The sequence below is a fragment of the Homarus americanus genome, unplaced genomic scaffold (assembly GCF_018991925.1).
Source record: "Homarus americanus isolate GMGI-L3 unplaced genomic scaffold, GMGI_Hamer_2.0 scaffold45469, whole genome shotgun sequence".
Taxonomy (NCBI): domain Eukaryota; kingdom Metazoa; phylum Arthropoda; class Malacostraca; order Decapoda; family Nephropidae; genus Homarus; species Homarus americanus.
In genome coordinates, this window is record NW_024743834.1 from 92,284 (window position 1) to 117,733 (window position 25,450).

Here is a 25,450-nt window from a genome sequence, read left to right on the forward strand (position 1 = left end):
GACTGAAGGTTCACAAGATCACACAAAATCAATATCAAGCAAAAAAATTCACAATAGTCAAATGCCAACTCCCAAAACACCAGAGGGTATGCTACTTAACTTAAAGACAGCTGTACCTAGACTGACTACCGTCACCTCTCTACCGCCAAATACTAACGTAACATATCCTGATTGGCTAAAACATAAACTTTATATAAATTACCCTACTGACATTAATTCCGCTTATCTAACCTATATATCCACTTATCTAACCTATATGTACAAACCTAATATAATAAAACAATACAATAAAACCTAATACAATGTAATAAACAAAGTTAATATTTAAATAAGTTGGTGTGGGCGAGTAGTGAGCGAGGCTGCCCGAGACACCCACACACCATCCAAAACAACGAATTTTATACAAAGAACAGAAACTAATGGAGGAAACTCGTAACAAGAGAGATAGCGTGTCGTATCCCAAAGTATCGAAGATTAGTTTAGTTACTCATCCAATCGTTTTCTATATATAATTAACATAGAAAACTACATACATGTATGGTGTTTCTATTTAATTGTTCATATAATTTCTGTAATAGTAATATATTCATTCTTTAAAACCATCAAGCAAAAAGTCTAGACATAATGAATAGAGTTATTAAATTTAATCTGATTAAAAAGCTGTTGGAAGGCTTTTTATGACAACAACTGTTGTATGGGTCATATGCGTGGACACTTTCAACAGACAACAGAAGAGGTTGGAGGACTTTGAAATGTAGTGTTATAGGGGAATGCCAAGAAAAAGCTACACTGACATGAAAACAAATGAAAAAAATGCTATGATAAGTAAAAACTTCAAGAGGATTACTTGATATGTACAGAAAAATAAAATGAGATACTTTGGTGGAATGCGGGGATAATAACATAAATATTAAGAACTTCAAGAATAAAAAAAGCGCACCTCGGAAACCCACAGTTGGCGAGTAATCAGAATTGAAAAGAAAATAATCATTAAAATCTTCCAAACGTCATTATGACCACTAATTACCCTGCAATCGATTTGTGGACCATAGATTTGGAATTAGCATTATCAGGAGTAGGCTACCTATACTGAAATTTTCAACAAGATCCAATTTTGGGCCACCGCCAAAAATGTAAGCCTTACGCCTTAGTAATTTTTCGACCGAAATATAGTTTTCTCTCGGAATTGGAATTTAAGGGTTTAACTAATTAATGGGCAAAGTTGAGGTTATGAGGGCCAGGGGAAGGCAGAGACTGGGATGGATGAATTAAATTAAAAACTGGGTCCCCAGAGAGTTACCAAACCTTGGAGGTTTGGTAAAAACAGCCCGAAAACGTTTAGAGTGGAGGACTGTGGTCACCAACCCTCAGATATGAGGACGGTGCTCTGATTGATTTAGATGGAGGAAAGAAAGATTGTTTCGTGTTGATAGAACTTACTATATAATATCCACTTCCTAGTTATGTTTCCCGCTGTTGTTCTTCCTATAAAGTTGACAATAAATACGATGTTGTAGCGTACACATTGTGACTTACATATAAAATAACGTACATTCATAACTTTAGAAACACGTAGAGACATACAGGGTCCAAAAAACAAAAACAAAAAAAGATTCGTGCACAGATACATCACCGTTAAGTTCAACTTTCTTGAGTCACCCATTAAAAAAAAAGTACATTCTCTCTAAAATACCTGCCTAATGGACCAATTGTTTTCGTCAGGTAATTTTAATTTAATTATTTTCACGTTAATTTTAAGCTTTCTTTATAATTATTTATATGTCAGTCATGTATGCATTTATGATATTCTAAGGTGATTATTATCTTTTTTTTTCATTACCTACTCGACTGATTATCGGACAGGTGCCTCAGGTAACGTCATCGTCAGGTATCTTCAGCAGTAAAATCTCTCAATTAACATAGGGAAGGGATGGTGGGTGAGGAGGGGATGAGGACGGTGTGAGGGTGAGGAGGGTGTGGGATGGCTATTGAGGAAGATATGAAGTTATGGGAGGGGTGAGGGGACGAATTGATTGGTGAAGTAGCAACAACTTACGACAACTACAATATTAACAACAACGAACACCACCAACACCACCAACACCACCTCCTGTGTGTAATAATAATAATAATAATAATAATAATAATAATAATAATAATAATAATTAACGGCTTATTGAAAGAGCTTGGCAGCCAGAAGGCTGAAAATATACAGTTACTTATTTGGGGAATGGGTTACGAATTACAAATAATATACAAGTAACATAAGTGACACAAATAAGACATATAATAACTAGAAGGGGAAAAGCTCAAACTACAGTTCATTTCAACATAGTGACAGTGCAAGGAGTAGTGTTTACTGGGAGTGAATACACTGGTTTATTACAAGTTATTGATAATTTTTACAATGGTTGGGACTGGGCTGTTCTTATAGCGATCAGTTCGTGCACGTATGGGCTGGATGCGGTTGTGGTGTCGAACAGCAATTCTCGGACTAGGGATCTCAGGTGGTAGTAGGAGCCGGTGTCGGGGATGGTGTAGAAGCTTCTTACCAAATTTGCAGATGAGGTCGTGGTGATGGTCAGTGAGAGTCGAAAGGGTCAGTGTGTTGAGCGCTTCTTGATATGTGGAGTAGGAAGGGGAGAGAATAATCTTGCATGTATGTGTGTGTGTGTGTACTTATGTGAGAATAAAAAAGTCTACATTTATACACATACAAACATAGTCATTTGTTTAATATTATCAGCTGTTGTCTTTCCTTATCTTGTTATGTTACCATTTTTTTTTTCAAGGACGACAATAAGAATATTTATATATATATATATATATTTTTTTTACTATTCTTGTAGTTCTTTAATATGAACTTTATTATATGATTATTTTATTTACTCCTGTATATGCATTTTATTGTACGTGATAAATACCAAATAAAATCATCAGCCAGAGTAGCGTCGTGTTATTAATCAGCTGGCAGGTGCGGGGAATGACATATCCAGGTAGATAAACACAACACACCTGGTCTCTTCCCTGCAGTACGGTCTCATACACCTTTCTATTCCCCTTTAATACTACTACTACTACTACTACTACTACTACTACTACTACTACTACTAATACTAATACTAATAATAATACTAATAATAATAATAATAATAATAATAATAATAATAATAAACATCTTAGAATATACCATAAAATTTGTAATTAAGTTTCCCAACAACTATAATTCCCTATGAGATTAACCCCTTGAGTACTGAAGGGGTTAACTCATAGTAGTCAAAGGGTTAAGTCATCATAGTCAAAGGGTTAAAGATGGTACATGCTCTTTGATGTTTTAAGTGACTCATGGCTTCAAGTGACTCGTGGTTTCAAGTGACTCATGGCTTCAAATGACTCGTGGCTTCAAGTGACTCATGGCTTCAAGTGACTCGCGGCTTCAAGTGACTCGTGGCTTGAAATGACTCTTCGTTTGAAATGAATTATGGCTTCAAATGACTCATGGCTTCAAGTGACTCGCGGCTTCAAGTGACTCGCGGCTTCAAGTGACTCGTGGCTTGAAATGACTCTTGGTTTGAAATGACTTATGGTTTGAAATGAATTATGGCTTCAAATGACTCATGGCTTCAAATGACTCATGGCTTCCAGTGACTCATAACCTCAAGTGATTCATAATCATTAGTGAAGTCGTCAGCCACACCTGTTCTCAGCCACACCTGTGTGGATCTTCCCGTCCCTGAACAGCTGCATGTGTTGTTACGGGTTAATGTCACGTAATGATTACACTTAGAGGAACTTGATCACGCCATATTTTTACTCATCTGAACACAACATACTTAGATTAACTTAAATTCACTGTGTTGATGATAAGGGATTGTTAATTACATGTGCTACACACCTGACTACGTTGTTCCTCGAACACTTTTACAGCTTAGGACCCAAATACGCCTCAAACAGAGAGAAGCTCGGGAAGCAGCCATCCCCCTGGACTCCCCGCCCACCTGGTACGATGTCCTAAGTAAACTTCCTGACCTCTCGTATGTCTATGGGAAAGGATCGCGGAAAAGGGGACGTGATTGCTGCCCGTATCATCATTGGGTATGACTTTGCTTGGGAGATTGGTATCCCCGCATCCCCTGAGCAACGCTCTTGTGCATTATGCAGAAGACCCGACAGCAGCACCCTTATCCACTACCTCCTAAGATGTCCCCACACACAACGCTTCCGTGACGCCTGCTGGACCACCACTCCACGACTCCCTGACTTTGACACGATGATCCTCCCCAAACTGGCCAGATACTATGTAAATAATATTGATAATGTGTTAAAGGAACATCCTTCCTTCCTTAGGCTTTAGTAAGCCCCTTTATAATATTTATACTGTATTTACTTGTGACACTTGCCAGATGCTTCTGGTGTTATTGTACAGGGGTACCTAGTAGACAATTGCAGGTGTCTGTAGAGGGATGATCTTAAGTCAATTTACAAAATAAAATCAATGAAAAGAAAATTTTGGCAGATGTAGTAAGCAAAGAACTGGGCTGAAATTTATACATAATTATAGGTATAAATGTAGTCAAATGCAATAAATTTACAATATACAATATCTGTTCAATTATCAGTTTAATATTTATATGTATTTTGCTTCCGATTGTTGAGCATTTGGATGTGTTAAACCAAAACTAAATACACAAAAAGAAAAGAAATGAACATGTTTTTATGGCTTCTATTCACATATTCTCATTAAAACACCTTTCAAAACGCTTAAACTCGCAGGGCGGCGTTATAGATTGCTAATTATCACAGGTAATTCTAATCAGCATTTTACACACCAGGTAAGGCGTCTTTTCGTCAGCTATTACAGATTTGCATAACGAAAAGTGCATTTGAAGTAAAATGTAGAGAGTAAGTTTGGTCCATCAACAGGTGTGGTGGAGGAGGTGGATAGGTTACCGTCGAACACCTGCCGGGACCTGTCATAGTTCCCACAGGTGAAACTTGATTAGTGAGAGAGGAGCCGAGGGGAAGATTGGGGGAGAGGGGAAGTGGGAGGGTTGGTGAAGAGGAAGGGGAGGTGAAGAGGGGAAGGGAGGAAGTAGAAGAGGAAAGGAAGGGAAGAGGAGATGGGAAAGAAAGGGGAAAAGAGGGTGGAGAGAGAGAGAGAGACTGCCATAGAAATAATAACAGAAGAAGAAAGTCACATAAAACGGAAGAGGAGAGATAGAGAAAGAGAGAAACATGAAATATAACTAAAGAAGGGAAGTGTACAGGAGGAAGGAGGCCAAACAAGAAACAGAGAATTCTTATGTTTAGACTCTTAAGTTGAGCCTTTGGTGTAATTATCGTATGGAAAGATTCTGTACCTGTATCTGTACCTGTATCTGTACTTGTTTAATTATTTATATACCTGTACTTGTATATGTACCGTAACTACATCGGTACTTATATCTATACAGGTAGATGTATCTGCAATTGTATCTCTACCTATAGCTGTAGTTGTCTCGTTACCTGTGGATATGTTGAAGTCTCTAAATAATGTATCTTATGTAATTTAGAATTTTGAATACAGTGAGTCGCTACAGGCTCCTGGTGACTCAGCAACCTAACCTAACCATTTTTTGTTAACTTGCAGAAATACAAACAAAATTTTCTCTCTATTAAGCACACACACACACACACACACACACCCACACACCCACACACACACACACACACTCTTACTTCCACGTGTGGGTGCATGCGTATACAGATGCGGAAAATGTAATGAGGTGCAAATAAACTTGTGTACGGATTCGTTGAAGGTAGGTAATGTCTACGTGTCTGTCGTGTCTGTCGTGTTTGTTGTGTTTCGTGGATACACTACTGGCTACCGCGTGAGAGTTGTGTTGTGTACTAACTTATTCAGGTATAATGAAGTAATAGCTTAACACCTTCAGTTCTGGCTTATGGCGTTGTTATCAACCACATAATTGATTAAATTACTCTGGTAATCCTGTCAGGCAGCCAGGCAGAGCAACAGGTGTTCCTGCGCACACACTGCACACGGGCTGGTGGTCACATTTATCAAGACCTAATTACCTTTAAATTAACCAATAAGTGATGTAATAACAAAACTTGGCTTGATTATCAATGTTTTTCCAAAGTATTTTTTAGTTTTTTGATAAATATTGATGTGTACACACACACACACACACACACCTGTACCTCACACACAGACACACACCTGTACCTCTCGTATCGCATCACATTACGATATTGATATTTTCACTGAATTATATCCAATTATCGGTAAATTATTGCCTCCTATATAAGTCTACTACAAGATGTACCACTTAGTTATAGCATTCATATATAGTACTTGATTTACATTCACGTATAATATCACGACCTTACTGTAAGTCGATAGATTCACTTAATCCCGAAGAAGGTTAAGGAACATTATGCATAAGAACATAAGAACAAAAGAAAATAAGGAGTCTGCAATAGGCAGGTTGGCCAGTGCATGGCAGCTCCTGTCGAGAGTTACTACCACTCTCTATCATCCATGAATCTATCTAGCCTCCTTTTGAAACTTTCCAGAGTTCCCGCACTTACTACAAAGTTGCTAAGCTTGTTCCACTCGTCCACCACCCTATTTGTGAACCAGTTCCTTCCTATCTCCCTCCTAAACCTAAACTTATCCGTTGCTCCTAGTCCTATCCTGCTCGGATATTATAAGAACTTTATCTATATACCCTTTATTGATTCCTTTCACCCACTTAAATACTTCTATCACATCTCCCCGCACTCTTCGTCTTTCTAGGGAATGCAAGTTTAGTTTCTTGAACCTATCCTGATATGGAAGGTTTCTAAGTCCCGGAATCATTTTCGTCATTCTTCGCTGCACCGACTCTAGTGAATTGATATCCATTCTATAATAAGAGCACCAGAACTGAACCGCATAATCGAGGTGCGGCCTGACGAGTGCAAGATATAGTTGCAATAAGACCTCTGTACTCTTATTCCTTACACTCTCTGTCCATGTAATCCAGTTGCCTCTGAAGATGTATTGAATAAGGACGAAAGCTAATATGCTCCGTTGTTTCCCTTTTGCCGTGTGATTTTATCAATATATATATATATATATATATATATATATATATATATATATATATATATATATATATATATATATATATATATATATATATATATATAGTGTGTGTGTGTGCATGTTTTCTATACATACAGGTATTCAGTGAAGAGGAAGGTGAGCTCAAGAGCCTGGCGGTGCATGACTCTTGTGTCAGAAGGACGTGAGAACAGAACAATATATAAACTGTAAATTATATAAATAATCCATCATCATAAAAAAATAAGTATAATAAATACAAACACTAAAAATGATCTATAAATATGAACAAAGAAAAATAACAACATTAATAATTCATATTAACATAAACTCCTAAGTGTAAAAACTATTTGATCTGAGCATCTCTTGAGCTCTTCTGGGCAACACTAAAAGTTCTTTTTTGCAAACGCGCACACGTGCATGCGCGCACACTCACTCTGACACTGGAATAGTATAATACAAGGCTGATACATCGGGTGTCAACCTCTCCTGAAGGTAGTAAAAGGTTGATAATATAACACAAAAGCCTTATAAACAGGTCCACCGCCCGGTAATATTATCAAAGTATTGCTCCTCACGAGATGTGTCCAGTTGTACAGGCTCACCCAAAAGTTCGTTAACTCTCCCAGTCAGCTATTGCTGCACTGCCTGCTTCAGATGTATGAACCTGAGTCTGTTACTTCGAACCTTTAGGTTCATTCGTATCGGTTTCATGTTCTGGTTGGTACCGAGTCAGTTTCAAACATTTGAAGCAGGCAGTGCAGCAATAGCTGACTGGGAGAGTTATCGAACTTTTGGGTGAGACTGTACCTTGGTAGTAGAGGCCAGGTCGTCTGCTTACTCGACCTCAGGGCAGTATAAGAGGTATACTGGAGTTTCTTACTCTTTCCAGGGTTCCAAACACCGTGTGACGCATGCGGTGTATGGTGTATAGACACACCGGTTCAACTTCCACCTTCGACAGTAGCCGCTCCGGGATCTTGTAGCGCCACGCCTCGAATTCCGATTTGCTTTTCTTGATGGTTCCCATGGCGTTGGGTTTTACTTCCGTGTTCATGTGTAGATTTATGTAACGCTGAGTAGCAGTTGGTAGACTGGAATTACCGAAGAGAAATTTGAAGATATTGCCAATGGCGTTCTCAGGATGGAGACACAAGTCCTCGAAGTGGACCTGAAGTAACTTGGATGGAAACTTTGGGGAGAGTTTATCGTACGCGTCCATGTCATCTTTCATGACTGAACACCTCTCATGGGGATCGTGTGGCCAAGTTGGCCCAAACTTGCTGATAGAGTTAAGGGAACCTCGGGGGTCCCTAGTGAGGTGTATGATCTTGAGGTTAATCTTAGGATCCGACAATATATCTTTCAGCCATGATATCCTTCCGCGGATCACCTTCATGATCCTGACGGGCGCCGCTCGGCACATCTCGGGAAGACTCAACTTATTAAGGCACTCGTTTTTGCTTTTGTTGTCTTTCATCATGAGGCAAACTCTCACGTCTGCGTTGAAGTAGGAGAAGAAGCCGTGTCTCCCCATCAACCACTTCTCGAAATCCGGCTTGAAAGTACAAGTGAAAGCCGCCAACAGGTACTCAGTCGCACACAAAGGGTCTTGGATGCACTCCATTTTCTCTATGTACCAGAGAGGCTCAAAGTACACGATAGACCTCTGTATGGTGGAGAGTAACTCCGACATAAACGTGGAGCCGCCACGAGCCAGCGAACTCAACAGCAACACGAACATGGGCGAGGAAGAGGTGGCAGGGGGAGACAACCTGCCACCACCCTCTGGATATTCCCTGGCCTCTCCTTCCTCGTTTTCCTCATTATTATTTCCTGACGCAGGCTCTGGATTTCCTTCAGCTGTCATCCCCTTAGCAATGTCTTTGGTGTTTGGGACCCTGTGTCGTACTCCACCCAGTGACGCAGACAACGACTGGTTGGGAGTTCCTTCAGTCGTCCACAGCCCTCCGCCTGAGAATAGAGTATAATTACATAAAGTACAGGACAGGATACGACCGAGAGAGAGAGAGAGAGAGAGAGAGAGAGAGAGAGATTCACCATTATGCTTCAGTAGACATCTGAGACGGGTCAACACCATCATAGAAAGTGTTAGGCAACATAATGTACATTTGTACATCCAGCACTATAAACTATATTGCGCTGTATATGCTATATGTATACAGTATACTGTATGTACCTCATTGCTTATATTTCTGGTATACATCCACAAGTAGCCATAACATAGAGTCAGATAATCACAAAGCAGACGATACACTACTAGCTATACATAACTAGCGATACACTACTAGCGATACACTACTAGCGATACACTACTAGCGATACAGAACTAGCGATGCACCACTGGCAATACATCACTAACGATACATTACTAGCGATACACTGCTAGCAATACACTACTAGCGGTACACTACTAGCGGTACACTACTAGCGATACACTACTAGTGATACACTACTAGCGATACATTACTAGCGATACACTACTGGCGATACACTACTAGCGATACATCACTAGCGATACACTACTAGCTATACATCACTAGCGATACAATACTGGCGATACACAACTAGCAACACACCACTGGCGTTACACCACTAGCGATACATCACTAGCGATACACCACTAGCGATACATCACTAGCGATACACTACTAGCGATACACTACTAGTGATACACTACTAGCGATACATTACTAGCGATACACTACTGGCGATACACTACTAGCGATACATCACTAGCGATACACTACTAGCTATACATCACTAGCGATACAATACTGGCGATACACTACCAGCGATACACTAGTAGCGATACATCACTAGTGATACACAACTGGCGATACATCACTAGTGATACACTACTAGCGATACATCACTAGCGATACATTACTAGCGATACACCACTAGCGATACACTACTAGCGATACACTACTAGCAACACACCACTGGCGTTACACCACTAGCGATACATCACTAGCGATACACCACTAGCGATACATCACTAGCGATACACTACTAGCGATGCATCACTAGCGATACACTACTAGCGCACACTACTAGCGATACAGCGATACATCACTAGCGATACATTACTAGCAATACACCACTAGCGATACACCACTAACGATACACCATTACCGATACACCATTACCGATACATCACTAACGATACACCACTAGCGATACATCACTAGCGATACATCACTAGCGATACACTACGAGCGATACACTACTAGCGATACATCACTAGCAATACACTACTAGCGATACACCACTAGCGATACACCACTAGCGATACACCATTACCGATACATCACTAACGATACACCACTAGCGATACATCACTAGCGATAACTACTAGCGATGCCTCACTAGCGATACACTACTAGCAATACACCAGTAGCGATACATCACTAGCGATACATCACTAGCGATACACTACTAGCGATGCATCACTAGCGATACACTACTAGCGATCTACTACTAGCAATACATCACTAGCGATACACTACTAGTGATACACCAATAGCGCTGCATCACTAGCGATACACTACTAGCGATACACCACTAGCGATACACCACTAGGGATACACCACTAGCGATACACCACTAGCGATATGTAGTGATGGGTTGTCAGACCACAGCTTACATCGCAAGGAAAGCCAGACTTGACCCGACATTAGGGGGGTCAAGTGTAGGGTAACTCTCACGGTTGACCAAGGTTTATAAATCAGCCAGGCTCCCCTCCCATGTGACATGTCACCACAACAAACATGTAAGAAGGCACCAGCCGACTCTCTCCCAATATACAATAACCTACATCGCAGAGAGAGTCCAGACCTGACCTCACATTAGCCAGGTCAAATGTAACCCTCGGAGCCCAACTCAAGGGGCCACAAATCAACCAGGGCCTCTCATGTCACACGGCCCCACCTGATGACTTCTCCAGAAAATACAACTTATAGTCTCTGAAAACGTCCAGACCTGACCCTACATTAGCGGGGGCAAATGTAAGGAGACCCTTCGCCGCCGCCCCCAGATCAGCTCAACCTGACGGCTCGCCTCCCAATATATAGGACGTCCTAGTCCTCCCTGAAGGACTTTCGCAGACAGGGAGTGAGACAGAGAGACACACAGGGATCGGAGGAGGAGGTCCACCACAGCCGAGTCCTGCTCGAGAGAAGTCAGGGACCGGAGGCAAGCCGCCTCCGGTCGCCTCCGGTCGCCTCCGTTCAGGACCGAGACTTCCCTCGGGCGCCCAGCTAAGCAGTCTCCCATAGAGACAACCCAGGACCACCTGCTAGGCCTCCCCTAGGTCACGTGAGTGTTTGTCAGAGCTTTCCATGGGATGAGTTACCTACGTGGGAAGTGTATTCATTTCATGTTCGTGTCCGAGAATCAGAGTGTCTAGTAACGTAATATGATGTCCTAGTAACGTAAATATAATGTCCTAGTAACTTCAATAGAAGGTGTTATTAATGTGTCCATGTCATGTTCGTAATTAATAAAGAGTTGTAACGAAGCAGTGCTTGAGAAGTCGCCTTAAGACGTAATAGATGTGTATTGACGTAGAAGATACGATAAGTGTAAATATCTATCACGGCCACGCTACCAAAATCTTCCTCTCTTTTACTCTCTTACTAAATATTCTACCTATATATATATAAATATTCTTCATGCAAGATCCGTCTTGTTATAGATACATCACTAGCGATACACTACTAGCGATGCATCAATAGCGATACACTACTAGCGATACACCACTAGCGATACACCACTAGGGATACATCACTAGCGATACATCACTAGCGAAACACTACTAGCGATGCATCTTTACTGACGATACACTGGTAACGGTACTCTACTAGCAATTCATCACTAGCGATACACCACTAGCGATGCATCACTAGCGATACACTAGTAGCGATGCATCAATAGCGATACACTACTAGCGATACACTACTAGCGATACACCACCAGCGATACACCACTAGCGATACATCACTAGCGATACATCACTAGCGATACATCACTAGCGATACACTACTAGCGATGCATCACTTGCGATACACTACTAGCGATGCATCACTAGCGATACACTACTAGCGATACACTACTAGCGATACAGGATTGCCAGATCACTCGCTTCCTATAGTCTTACCTTCACTGTAGCTGTATATCATAATGATGCCAAGAACAAAATAATGAAGAACAATCACCACCGCAACCAAGGTAAATAATTTAAGTAACTTGATCTTGAGCGCCATGGATGATCAGTGGTTCTTCAGGGTGGTTGATCAGGTTGGTTGATCAGTGGTTTTTCAGGGTGGTTGATCAGGTTGGTTGATCAGTGATTCTTTAGGGTGGTTGATCAGGTGGTTGATCAGTGGTTCTTCAAGGTGGTTGATCAGTGGTTCTTTAGGGTGGCTGATCAGTGGTTCTTCAGGTTGATTTGATCAGGGTGGTTGGTCAGTGGTTCTTCAGGGTTGCTCATCAGTGGTTCTTCAGAGTGATTTGATCAGGGTAGTTGATCAGTGGTTCTTCAGGGTGGCTGATCAATGGTTCTTCAGGGTGATTGATTAGTGGTCCTCAGGTATGATGATGTTATTTGTGTATGTAACTGTTCTTCTTGGTGGTTGAGGCAATCCAATATTTGCAACTGATTGGCTAAGCAACCGTGAAGGAAATGATTCGGTGATTATAGTGGAATCTTTCTTTGATGGGAATCCAGTTACATAGAGTTGATTGGCCAAATATGTGGGCTGTTCAGAAAAAACACCCACATGCGTCTACCACTGGAGGTTGTTTAATGTGCACCTGTGTGGCAGGGAGTCTCACTAAGGATTAAGCTCTAGCAGATGTGGTAGCTTTACACACCACTTCCCTCCAACCTCCCATCACGCCTGGTAATGTACAGATGTTACGCCACCAAATCTCTTCGAGGTGATTGTACCAAACACTAATTATTTATCATTCTTTAACCCTTTTTATTCATATTTTGTTATACATGATAGATTCGAGGTTTTATTCACTTGGATAACGTTTCCTGACCATGGGCTTTCTCACAGGAAATGCTTTGTGAAGAAACATTAGAAGGATAACTATCTCTGAATACATTTCCTGTGTTAAAATTTATAATAATATTCTATTCTTAATATTATTATCATTACTACTTTTAATTACTAAGGAAGAGAAACTCTTATTATATTATCAAATTTATTTCAAGAATTTAATACCGAGGACATAGGACAGTGCCAGCTGTGTTGACACGATGAAGCATCATAATCTCTAGAGTACGAGGACTTAACTTTAACCCCTGGAGTACGATGACTTTATTCCTAGAGTACGATGATTTTATCCCTAGAGGACGATGACTTTATCCCTAGAGTACGATGACTTTATCCCTAGAGTACGATGACTTTATCCCTAGAGGACGATGACTTTATCCCTAGAGTACGATGACTTTATCCCTAGAGTACGATGACTTTATTCCTAGAATACGATGACTATCCCTAGAGTACGATGACTTTATCCCTAGAGTACGATGACTTTATTCCTAGAGTACGATGACTATCCCTAGAGTACGATGACTTTATCCCTAGAGTACGATGACTTTATTCCTAGAGTACAATGACTATCCCTAGAGTACGATGACTTTATCCCTAGAGTACGATGACTTTATTCCTAGAGGACGATGACTTATCCCCCTTGAGTACGATAACTTAATCCCAGGAGTAGATTACACCTTGGTGGTGGTGGCGGTGGTGATGATGATGGTTTCGATGGTGATGTTTGTGGTGGCGGTGGTTGTGACGGTTGGTTTTGTAGTTGGTGTTGTGGATGCGATGGTTGCGATTGTGGTAGTTGTGATTGTGGTGGTTGTGGTGATAGTGGTGGTTGTGGTGATACTGGTGGTTGTGATAGTGATGGTGGTGATAGTGGTGGTTGTGGTGTCGAACTCTCCTGAAGGTAATAAAGTCATTGTTGATAAGGTAAACGCAAGAGCTTCTCAAACAGCTCCGTCAGTAGGTAATATCACCCCACTACCATAGTCCCTCCTTGTGTCATAGTCTCATTAGTGTGGACATTCTTCCTCTTCTGCTGAACATTTTACTGTCCACTACACAAAGAATTGGCCAATGAGGTCGCAACATTGTTAAAAAATGTGGACATTTACCTTTTTGGTCTTTCTCAAATATCATGAAAGTAAAGATCAATAATGTGAAGACTGAGTAGATGTTATTTGCCCCATGTGAGTTGTCGCGTGGGGTAGGAGGGTAAGGGAGGGGCAAGGGGACGGGGGTGAGGGGGCAGGTGAGGGCGAGGGCGGGTGATGTGGACTAAGGGGGGGGTAGTGGAGGCGGTGGGGTTCATTGCTTCTGGGGGTGAGCAAGAAGGGGTTCAGGGTGATACTTAGTGGAGTTTGTGTGATGAAGTTGGGGACGTGGTGGAGGTGTTGGGGATGGTGGGGTGTTGTTGGGATGGTGGGCGTGTTGGGGATGGTGGGGTGTTGGGATGGTGGAGGTGTTGGGGATGGTGGGCGTGTTGGGGATGGTAGAGGTGTTGGGGATGGTGGGCGTGTTGGGGATGGTGGAGGTGTTGGGGATGGTGGGCGTGTTGGGATGGTGGGGTGTTGGGGATGAGGTGTTGGGGTAGAGTTGATGGGGTGGGGATGGTGGAGGTGTTGGGGATGGTGGAGGTGTTGGGGATGGTGGAGGTGTTCGGGATGGTGGGGTGTTGGGATGGTGGGGAGTTGGGGATGGTGGAGGTGTTGGGGATGGTGGGTGTTCTGGATGGTGGAGGTGTTGGGGATGGTGGGCGTGTTGGGGATGGTGGAGGTGTTGGGGATGGTGGGGGTGTTGGGGATGGTGGGGGTGTTGGGGATGGTGGGGGTGTTGGGGATGGTGGGGGGAATCAGTACAGTATGATCTTCACCGGATGTGTCACTGAGATAGTGGACAGCAACAAAAGGTCAAGGTCCGTCGCTTGAGGAGCGCCTTGGTCTGACGTAACAACATGTACACTTGTACAGTCAGCCAAAGATCCAGCGTCCCCACTCTGGGTTTTGTACTGGCATTTTTACCTGGCAATACTTTGGTAAAGTAAGGCTGTATGTAAAGGTGATTGTAATTGGTGGATCTATTTGCTAAAATAAAAAAAAATTCGATCTGAGAATCTTGTGGCACCCCCCGTTGTAGTTGAGTTGCCAGTTTATTAATATACTTTCTTCATTATTTAAGCAAATATACGAACATATGGAAACTTGTCATGACCTTGAATAGCAATGAATAGTTTATTATTAAAAACATTCTACCTTTGGTTTGTTTAACATTTTTCCTGACAGTGATACAGCTTAAAATAGATCCACCAATCACAATCACCTTTACATACAGCCTTACTTTACCAAGTATTGCCAGGTAAAAATGCCAGTACAAAACCCAGAGTGGGGACGCTGGATCTTTGGCTGACTACTACGTAAACCCTAGTTCATAAACATAAACAAGTTTGTATATATTTTTAATTTGTTTAAACTATGCATTTTTTCTCATTATCCATACTCACTAACGAGGTCACTTAAGCAGAGGCTCTTGAATGTCCTCATTACCGGGGTACTGTACAGTATATAGCGCTGCTTATGGTCGTGTGGACGCGGCCATTTGTGTATAACATCAGCAACTTCATGTCAGTATCAGAGGAATAATGGAATTTTTTGCATTTTTCGAGGTGCCAAACACCGCGTGATTCATGCGTTGTATAGCGTAAATACACGAAGGTTCAGCCTCCACCTCCTGCAGTAATTTCTCCGGGATCTTGTAGCGCCACGCCTCGAACTCTTTTTTGCTGTCTTTTGTAGTGCTCATTGGGTTGTTTTGTCCTTCCTTGGTAGTGTGGGAGGTGAGGTGTATGCGGAGGGCGGCAGATAGGTTGGAACTGCCAAAAAGGAAATTGAAGATGTCACCGGTGACGTTTTCAGGGTGAAGACACATGTCCTCTAAGTGGATCTGTAGTAACTTAGAGGGAAACTTCTGGGAGAGTCTGCCATAGGCGTCTATGTCATCCTTTAGTGCAGAGCATCTCCCTTGGAGATCAAGACCCCATCTTCCGAACTTCCTGATGGAGTTGAGGGATCCGCGGGGATCTCTGGTGAGGTGGATGATCTTGAGGTTCATCAGCGGATCCGACAACATGTCTTCCAGCCACGAAAGTCTCGCCCGGATCACCTTGATGATCCTGACGGGAGACTCTTCACACATCTCTCGGAGACTCAGGTTATGGATGCAGTCGCTGCTCTTCTTTTTGTCTTGCTTCAGGAGACATCTTCTCACGTCTGAATTAAAGTAGGTAAGAAAACCATACTTTGCTTTTAACCACCTTTCGAAATCAGGTTTATAATTACAAGTGAACACGTCAGTCAGGTATTGTTCCACACACTTCTCGTCATTAATACACGCTTTCTTCTCCACCGGCCAGAGGGGCTCGAAGAACACGACGGACTTGTGTATCTTCCCGAGTACCTCCACCATGAAGGTGGAGCCGCCGCGAGCCATTGAACTCAGCAGCAACACAAACATGGGCGAGGAGGAAGAAGCAGCCTCGGAATTATCTTTCTTTCCCTCACGCTTATCTTCCTCGTGACTCCTAACCTCCTGCCCTAACACACCGTCTTGGCCAAAACCCCCGCCCGGTGCGTCTTGAGGTACTCTGTCCAAGATAGAGAGTTGATGGCTGTCATCCTCCGATCTGGACTCTGAAAATAAGAAGTAGAGAAAGAGTTTTACTTCAGCTGAGGTTTTCCCAGAATTAGAAGAAACAAATTATTTCAGTGTATTTAGCGACCAATGGCATAACAAATATAACGATATTACACACAAACGTAACAGAGAACACTAGAATTTGTTCGTTTATTCATAGTAACAGAAAAGATTCTCTGAGAGTGAATCAGGAAAGGGGCAAGGTGTCGGGAGAGTCAGGGAGGAGGCAGAGGCAGGGAGAGGAGATAGGCAAGGAGGTGAAGGAAGAGGTAGTGATGGGGAGAGGCAGGGAGAGGAGAGAGGCAAGGAGGTGAAGGTAGAGGCAGGGAGGGGGGGATAGGCAGGGAGGGAGGAGAGACATGTAGGGAAGAGAGGCATGGAGGGAAGAGTCAGGGAGGGAAGAGAGTCAAAGAGGGAGGAGAGTCAAAGAGGGAGGAGAGTCAGGGTGAGAGGAGAGGCAGGGTGGGAGTAGTGGCAGGGAGATAGGATAGTCAGGGAGGGAGGAGAAGCAGGGAGATAGGACAGTCAGGGAGGGAGGAGAGGCAGGGAGGGAGGAGAGACATGGGGGGAGGAGAGTCAAGAAGGAAGGAGAGGCTGAGCGAGAGGAGAAGCAGGGAGGGAGGAGAGGCAGGGAGGGAGGAGAGGCAGGGAGGGAGGAGAGGCAGGGAGGGAGGAGAGGCAGGGAGGGAGGAGAGGCAGGGAGGGTAGTGTCACCTGAGGGTTGTTCATAGCCTTACCTCTGTCCTGTTGGCATATGTCACCCAACTGAACCCCGACGTAATAGAGCGACACGGACACTGCAACACACATGAGCATCTTGACCAGTTTGATTTTGAGAGCCATCACTTGTTGTCCTTGTTGTTGTTAAGAGAAATACATCACTTGACTGAATGTCCCGGCGGGGGGAAGGGGAGGGGGGGTGGTAATTCACTTACGATATAAACTTTCTTGAAGGGAAGGAATAACACATAAGTTTAGCAGGTTGAGAGTTCTGTTGGGAATGAGATACTTGTGTAGCCTCCTGCGTGTGTGTTTAGAGAGATACTGACGCCAGAGACCAGCTGATGTGGACGCTTCCTGTTTCCACACTTTAAGTACAGTTGTCTTATCTCTCCACGCTAAGTTTGTACATGTTTAGGTGGCATTAAACACAGACTCATGAGGACAAAAATAACATCTTTACTTAATTTGCACTGTTATCTAATCGTGATATATCCTCAAAAAACTTTATATGGAGAGAGAAGGATTTTGTTTTATATATTATGATAAGTGAACGTTGGAACCGCTGGTCACACACTTTAATTTGGCGGTATATCTGAAGCCTCGAGACTAATTAGTTTGGTGTAATATGATTTAATGAGAATCAATATAAAGCCAGTTGCCATAGCCAGGGTTCAGGTGTACTGCTCTAAACGAGGTATGTTGTTCCTCTCACCTGAAATATTACCCTAGTTTGGAAACACAAATTATCAAGGTACAAATATTATGGGATGTATCTTAAGGGGATATTGCCATATTCTCCCGGGTCATACGCAGGTGTTACAGCCAATGACATAATTACTGTGGGTGTGTCTAACATTGCTTCTCTCACCTCATCTGTGACACAAATTTCAACTCACTAAGAAAAAGGTTGAAAATAAACCGAATCAACATTCACGTCGCAGATATCCACAAATGTGTTTACAAACGACCTCAACATGTTGGAGGACGAGTGTTGATTGACAATACACTGTAGACGATAAAAGATAAACTTGAACTTTGGTTTACATATGTGAAAAAAGCCATTACTTCATAAAGGAACAGAGTTATCAGGAAGTAACGCCGATCTGCAAATAAAACTCGTTCATTCAGTCTACGTAACAGGTTAATTATTACTTGTAAGTGCCCGGTCATGACCCAGGTAGGAGGGCATCACACACAGGTACAGTACCACCCTTTATGTGATATTATGGTTATCTCTTGAGGACAACATACTAAAGTGGACAACTTCGGCTGCAATCAGTCACCCACAGGTGGTGTTGTTCCCTCCGTCTGGCCCTGGGAGGTGGAGTGGGCTACGTTCACTACGGAGAATCGTAGCTCGTTATAGTGGGGACTAAACGGCTTGTGACATCATCGCGCACTGCATAAACAAACAAGGTGGCTGCTATGGTTACTGTTATCACGGCGTGAGTGTTAACGGTGTCCTGCAGAAGTGATGACTTATCATGTACGTCCGGTTAGGATTTTTGAAGCACAGGCTTTCCTAAACCACATAGGACCTACACCACAATAAAAGTTACTGTTCCTCCTCTAGTCGCCATCTTTCTTGTTTATAAACATCTCGGCACTACGGAGCTACCCACCTCAGCTTGCCGTAGTGTTCGTAGCGTTACATAAACTTGAAATCGCCGACTACGCTGCAGTTCAGTTGTAAAAGTAGTACGACGAAAGCTACGAGTCGCGTAACTGAACACGCAGTGCCGCACGGTTTGAAATGTTTGCGTTTAACTATGTCGGTTATGAGCACAATATCATTTATACGGCGTGTATCACCTTCGTAAAGTAATATACAGTAAGTCTATGATAGAGAGTAACTTTAGACAACAGATAAACAGAGGTAAGATGTTATAAGCAATCAGCTTACAGGTGCCAGAGACAGTACAGGGAACAAATGAGAATGGGAGATTACCTCCTTTCTTTCTAAGGGATGGGGGAGGGGGGGCACTGCTGTCGTCACGTATATCAGATAACATACTGTATTGTATATATGCTAAATTGTAAACAAGATTTATCTATGATGTCAAGACCTTCTGTTGCTACTTTGAAGAGCTTCAGGTCCGACACATCAGAACACTAGCTAGCTACACGGTAGTAATGACCCTTGAAGTTGACGGCCAGCAGATTAAACACAACAACAAAAACAAAATGTGTCTCACAACAGGATACAGATTTATGAAAACGTGACATAGCTAATCACTCCTGCCCCCTCACTAGGGGAAAGGTCACGGCAGGGTTAGCTCCCGAGGGGTAATTATCAGATATGGCCAGTGCTATGTGTGGTCTTGGGTGTGCGAGTTTGTTGACCAAACTGGAGTGGTCCATGGAAGAATTGGCGAGGGCCAAGGAAGAAATTGAGAGGGCCACGTTGGAGAACCTGAAATTAAAGGAAGAGCTGGCGAAATTAAAAGGAGAGCCAGTGTCTGACGAAAACTCAAGCGAGTGGAAGGTGGTGAGTAGTGGGAAGACGAAGCTGGTGGTGAAGAAGTACACCAAGGATACGACAACAACGACAACAACAGCTAAGTGTACCAACCCGTTCAGTCCCTTGATAGACGAATTGGACGTTAGTACAGTCAGGGACAGGGATGACAAGGAAGGTATAAAAACTTTAATTGTTGGTGACTCACAGGTAAGGTACATGGACAGGGCCTTTTGTGGTAAAAACAAAAATAGGATGAGGGTATGTTTGCCAGGAGCTGGGGTGGGGGATATAATTGACAGGATGGACAATATCTTGTCTGGTAATGGGAACAAACCCATTATCTGCCTCAGTGCAGGAGGCAATGATATTGGCCGGTGTAGGAGCGAGGAGCTTCTTGATAAGTTCAAGGCAGCTATAGATCGTATTAGGACTAAGGGAGGGATCCCTATCATATGCGGTGTCCTGCCTAGAAGGAGAGTTGGCAGTGAATGGTTGTCAAGGGCAGTTGGTGTCAACGACCGTCTTGGCAGATATTGCAAGTCAATATCAGTCCCATTCATTGACAACTGGGACAACTTCTATGGCAGAAGGGACCTTTATGCTAGGGATGGGGTGCACCTGTCTAGGGATGGAGTAGCAACCCTGGCTGGAGCTCTAGAGGGGGCAGTTCAAAAGATATCGAAGTCTTTAAACTGCTAGGGGAACATATGAGCACGGGGTGGAGGAGACTGCAGTGGGAGCGGGTAAACAAAGTGAAAGATTACAGGGAAATAGTGTTAGGAATGATGACAAAACTAAATTAGACAGGGAGTTTAAAACTAAACGTGGTAAAGGGAGGACTCAGAACACGACTAACTTAAATGTATACTACGCGAACAGTAGAAGTATGAGAAACAAAATGGATGATATTAGGGCCTTGGTATGAACCGAAAAAATCGATATAATAGCATTCACTGAAACATGGATCAACCTAGACACACGTGAGTTACCAGTCGAATACCAAATTGCGGGTTACAAACTGTTCCATACCGATAGGCAGACCAGAAAAGGAGGCGGAGTAGCAATCTATGTTAGGGATAATCTGAAGTGTGAAATAAATAAGGAAATAAAAACTGAGCGGAATACAGAAACAATTTGGATAGAATTAATCGACGGTAGGGAAAAATTAATCACAGGAGTAATATATAGACCTCCCAATCTTGATAGAGTCAATGAGCGACTTATCTGGGATGAAATGCGCAGGGCTTCAATACACAACAAAGTCTGTATAGTAGGCGACTTTAACCTTGGCCAAATAGATTGGACTGACCTTACAGGTAACTCAGAATCAGAGAATTTTCTCGAGACGATCCAGGACTGTTTTCTAAGTCAACATATAACCGAACCCACACGGGGTAATAATATACTAGATTTAGTTCTGTCAAACAGAGAGAACCTCATTAGCAGTGTCGAGGTAGGGAACGAACTTGCAAACAGCGACCACAAAGAAATTAGATTCCAGTTAGATTTTCAGGGCAGACGTAAGGAAAATTCCACTGAAGTACCAGATTTCAGTAGGGCGAACTTTGACAGTTTAAAGAGGCAGCTGAGAGAGGGGGTGTCGCGCTTGGCCGTGAACCTGACAGATGACACCGACCTGCTAACGAGATCTGAGATTGCCGAGTTCCACATCAATTTAAATAGTGAGTTACTTAATGCATAAAGGCAGAACATACCATACAAAAAACTCAGATCAGACAACAGTGACCCTAAATGGATAAATAATTATTTAAAGAACATCATCAGCCAAAGGAAGGCTATAGGTAGAAGGATAAATCGTGGCGAAATTCACCTCCGGGACTATTATAGGGTATTGGCGAGTAGGGTTAAAACCGAGATAAGGAAAGCAAAGAGGAATAATGAGGTAAGGATAGCAAGGGAGGCGAAGACAAACCCAAAGGATTCTACCAAATGTATCAAACTAAAACACGAGAAAAGATTGGACCAATATGGTCAGACGCCGGCGAGCTCACTGATAACGACAGAGAAATGAGCAATAATTTGAATAAATATTTTTCAACAGTTTTCACCACCGAAAATTTAAACATGATACCCGAGGCACCGACTCTATTCAGAGATAGTGAAGAAAACAAATTAAGCGAGATAGTAGTGACTAGTAACGATGTTAGTAAGCAAATAGACAAACTAAAGCCTAATAAGTCACCTGGTCCCGATGAGATATTTGCCAGAGTATTAAAGGAATGTAAGGAAGAGCTTAGTATTCCCTTAGCAAAGTTGTTTAACATGTCCTTAAAAACAGGTGTAGTACCAGAATCCTGGAGGATAGCGAATGTAATACCGATTTTCAAGAAGGGGGATAGATCACTATCCTCTAACTACCGCCCAATCAGTCTAACATCAATAGTAGGCAAATTACTGGAAGCAATCATTTCAAACTCTATTTGAAATCACCTGGAGAAGCACCGATTGATCAATGATTCCCAGCATGGCTTCACAAGCGGACGTTCTTGTCTAACTAATCTATTAACATTCTTTTCATCAGTTTTCGAATCGGTGGACGAGGGGCACAATTATGATGTGGTATATCTCGACTTTAGCAAAGCCTTCGACAGAGTCCCCCACGAAAGACTAATTAGAAAGGTAGAAGCTCATGGCATCAAAGGTAACATCCTTAAATGGATTAGGGCGTGGTTACAGGACAGGAAACAGCGAGTGAGCATTAACGGCACTAAGTCCCATTGGAGCAACGTCACAAGTGGAGTTCCCCAAGGCTCAGTACTTGGACCATTATTATTTATTATATACATAAACGACATAGATATCGGCATAGACAGCAACATAAGTAAATTTGCTGATGACACTAAAATAGGACGTGTTATTAAATCTGACGAGGACTCAGCAAAACTACAGGAAGATCTAAACAAATTTTTCGAATGGTCTGAAAAATGGCAGATGAAATTCAACGTGGACAAATGTAAAGAACTCAGTATAGGAGATGGAAACAGGGAAACCAGATACCAGATGAACAATGATGCCATAGAGAAATCCGACTGCGAGAGAGATTTAGGAGTAATGATAAGTAGGAACCTTAAGCCAAGTAAACAATGTGTTTTTGCTCGTAACAAGGCTAATAAAGTACTTGGGTTCATACAAAGGAGTGTTAGTTACAAGACTAGCGAGGTCATCCTAAAACTGTATCTTGCTCTTGTGAGACCACACCTGGATTACGCAGTTCAGTTCTGGTCACCGTATTACAGAATGGATATAGAATCCTTGGAAAGAATTCAGAGGAGAATGACAAGACTAATCCCGGGCATTAGGAACCTTGAGTATAGAGACAGGTTAAAGCATCTTAATTTGCACTCCCTCGAGAGACGTAGAGCGAGGGGCGACCTGATAGAGGTGTACAAGTGGAAGGCAGGGCTAAACAAAGGGGACATTACAAAGGTACTCAAACTATCCAACCAGGAGCGAACTCGTAACAATGGTTTTAAATTAGACAAATTTAGATTTAGGCGGGAAATAGGTAAACACTGGTTTGGAAACAGAGTGGTGGATGAATGGAACAAGTTACCAAATATCATCATTAACTCGAATACGCTGAATGGCTTCAAACATAGGTTGGATGCTTATATGAGCAATAGGAGTTGGGTGTAAACGGGACTGCCCAGTATGGGCCAATAGGCCCGCTGCAGTTTCCTCCATTCTTATGTTCTTATGTTATGTTCTTATTGTAGTAGAAGTTGGCCACCGAGACCAATTTGGTGTCAAATCCATGAAAATAATTGTGTATATGAAGTTATCACTATCAAAATTTTAGGTGAGGCTACATAGGGATCCAAACTATCCTAACTTAACATTTTATCGCCCCATCATATTGGTGGTAAATTTTTGACAAATGAAGAGAAATGTGGTGTTATGTATGTATATCGCTTTAGTAAAATAATATAAATAAAAGCTGTTAAGTCGTCCTCAAACATTTCCATGATAATGTCATACTCGGACACTTACAAGAAGAAATACTGTATCAATACCTCGTGCTTTTCCTCGTGTACAGAGATAAACTTGAACGGTTTGATGAGAAAGCCAATGCCAAAACACATAAGATGTTTTTTACCATAATAAATGATGGTAACGAATGTATGGTGCACGGTGAATGACAGACTGATGTAGAACATGTAGAGGTGTGAACAATGACATATAAAACTTGACTTGTTTCTGCAATAAGAATCACTTTTGATGTAGATCAACACAACTCCAGCCTTGTTCAGACGTTCAGCCTTCTTTAGGGAGTTTTAATGACAAAATCATAAAGTTCTGAAGGTAAGCTGTAAACTGTATGTATATCACATTCCTACATTTTTTCTTTGTTTCCTATTAGATAAGTATTCATGCATCAAAAATATGTCCAAAAATATTCTGCCTCCTCCCTGTAATAATTGTTTATCAGACCACAGATTACTGCCCAGAGAAGTACAACACATATAACAGTAAGTAGATGCCTACGGGGTAACCCACATAAGTTGACATACCCTACAGTAACAGTAAGATCTGACCCAGGAGAGCTGACAGCCACACAGTACTGGAGTTAACCCTGCGATATGACCGTGTTACTCAAGAAACCACACCTGGGCAAACACAGCTGTCCAGACCTGACCTAAGAGAGGTCAGTTACATTGACCCAGAGTCTTCACCGCCACGCGATTAGCTTAACCCGACGACATGACCGTGTTAAAGAAACCACACCTAGCCGGCGACATGACCACAAACTCACGAGGATTACTTTCACATCACTGAATGCAGAAGACGGAGTCAAGCTCGTCTCTAGTCGAGGTCGGGAGGGAGACTTCCCTCCCCAGCACCGCATCTCTAGCTAGCATAGTCTCCCATAGGAGACATAAGTCCAGCAGCACCCGCTGGGCCTCCCTCAGGTCACACGTGAGTCATTGTCAGAGCTATCCATAGGGTGAGCTACTTACGGTGGGAAGTGTATCCATTTTATGTTTGTGTCCGAGAGTCAGTGTCTAGTAACGTAAATATAATGTTCTAGTAACTTCGATATCATGTTCTATCAATGTGTCTGTGTCATCGAGTGAATAATAAATAGTTGTATTAAAAGCGGTGTTTAGAGAAAGATTTCCCCTAAGAAAGTATTTGCAGCAAAAAACTAACCAGCCACGGTACCAAACTTCCTCACTTTCCAATCCTACAACTGAATATTATATCTTACACTCAAATCCCCCATTACCCCCCCATTACACCCCCCAAAAAAAAAGAAAATACAGTAATGACCCTCTCCTTAAACTTTGCCAGCGATTGAACTCTTCAACTAACAGGAACAACCATGACAATAACAATGTATTTAGATATCACCCAAAAAAAATA

The 25,450-nt window shown here is 42.4% G+C and overlaps 2 protein-coding genes across 2 annotated transcripts; both read right to left on the minus strand.

Annotated features, from left to right (window-relative positions):
* Positions 1-7,845: 7,845 nt before the first annotated feature.
* LOC121877564 (carbohydrate sulfotransferase 3-like) lies at positions 7,846-14,421 on the minus strand. Its single transcript, XM_042383364.1, has 2 exons — positions 12,291-14,421; positions 7,846-9,082 (listed from the first exon to the last, which is right to left on the minus strand). The coding sequence occupies exons 1-2, from the start codon at positions 12,394-12,396 to the stop codon at positions 7,956-7,958; spliced, it is 1,233 nt and encodes a 410-aa protein (XP_042239298.1). The 5' UTR covers positions 12,397-14,421; the 3' UTR covers positions 7,846-7,955.
* Positions 14,422-15,279: 858 nt separating this feature from the next.
* Positions 15,280-17,954, minus strand: LOC121877563 (carbohydrate sulfotransferase 1-like). The gene is made up of 2 exons (XM_042383363.1): positions 17,619-17,954; positions 15,280-16,877 (listed from the first exon to the last, which is right to left on the minus strand). The coding sequence occupies exons 1-2, from the start codon at positions 17,722-17,724 to the stop codon at positions 15,808-15,810; spliced, it is 1,176 nt and encodes a 391-aa protein (XP_042239297.1). The 5' UTR covers positions 17,725-17,954; the 3' UTR covers positions 15,280-15,807.
* Positions 17,955-25,450: the final 7,496 nt, after the last annotated feature.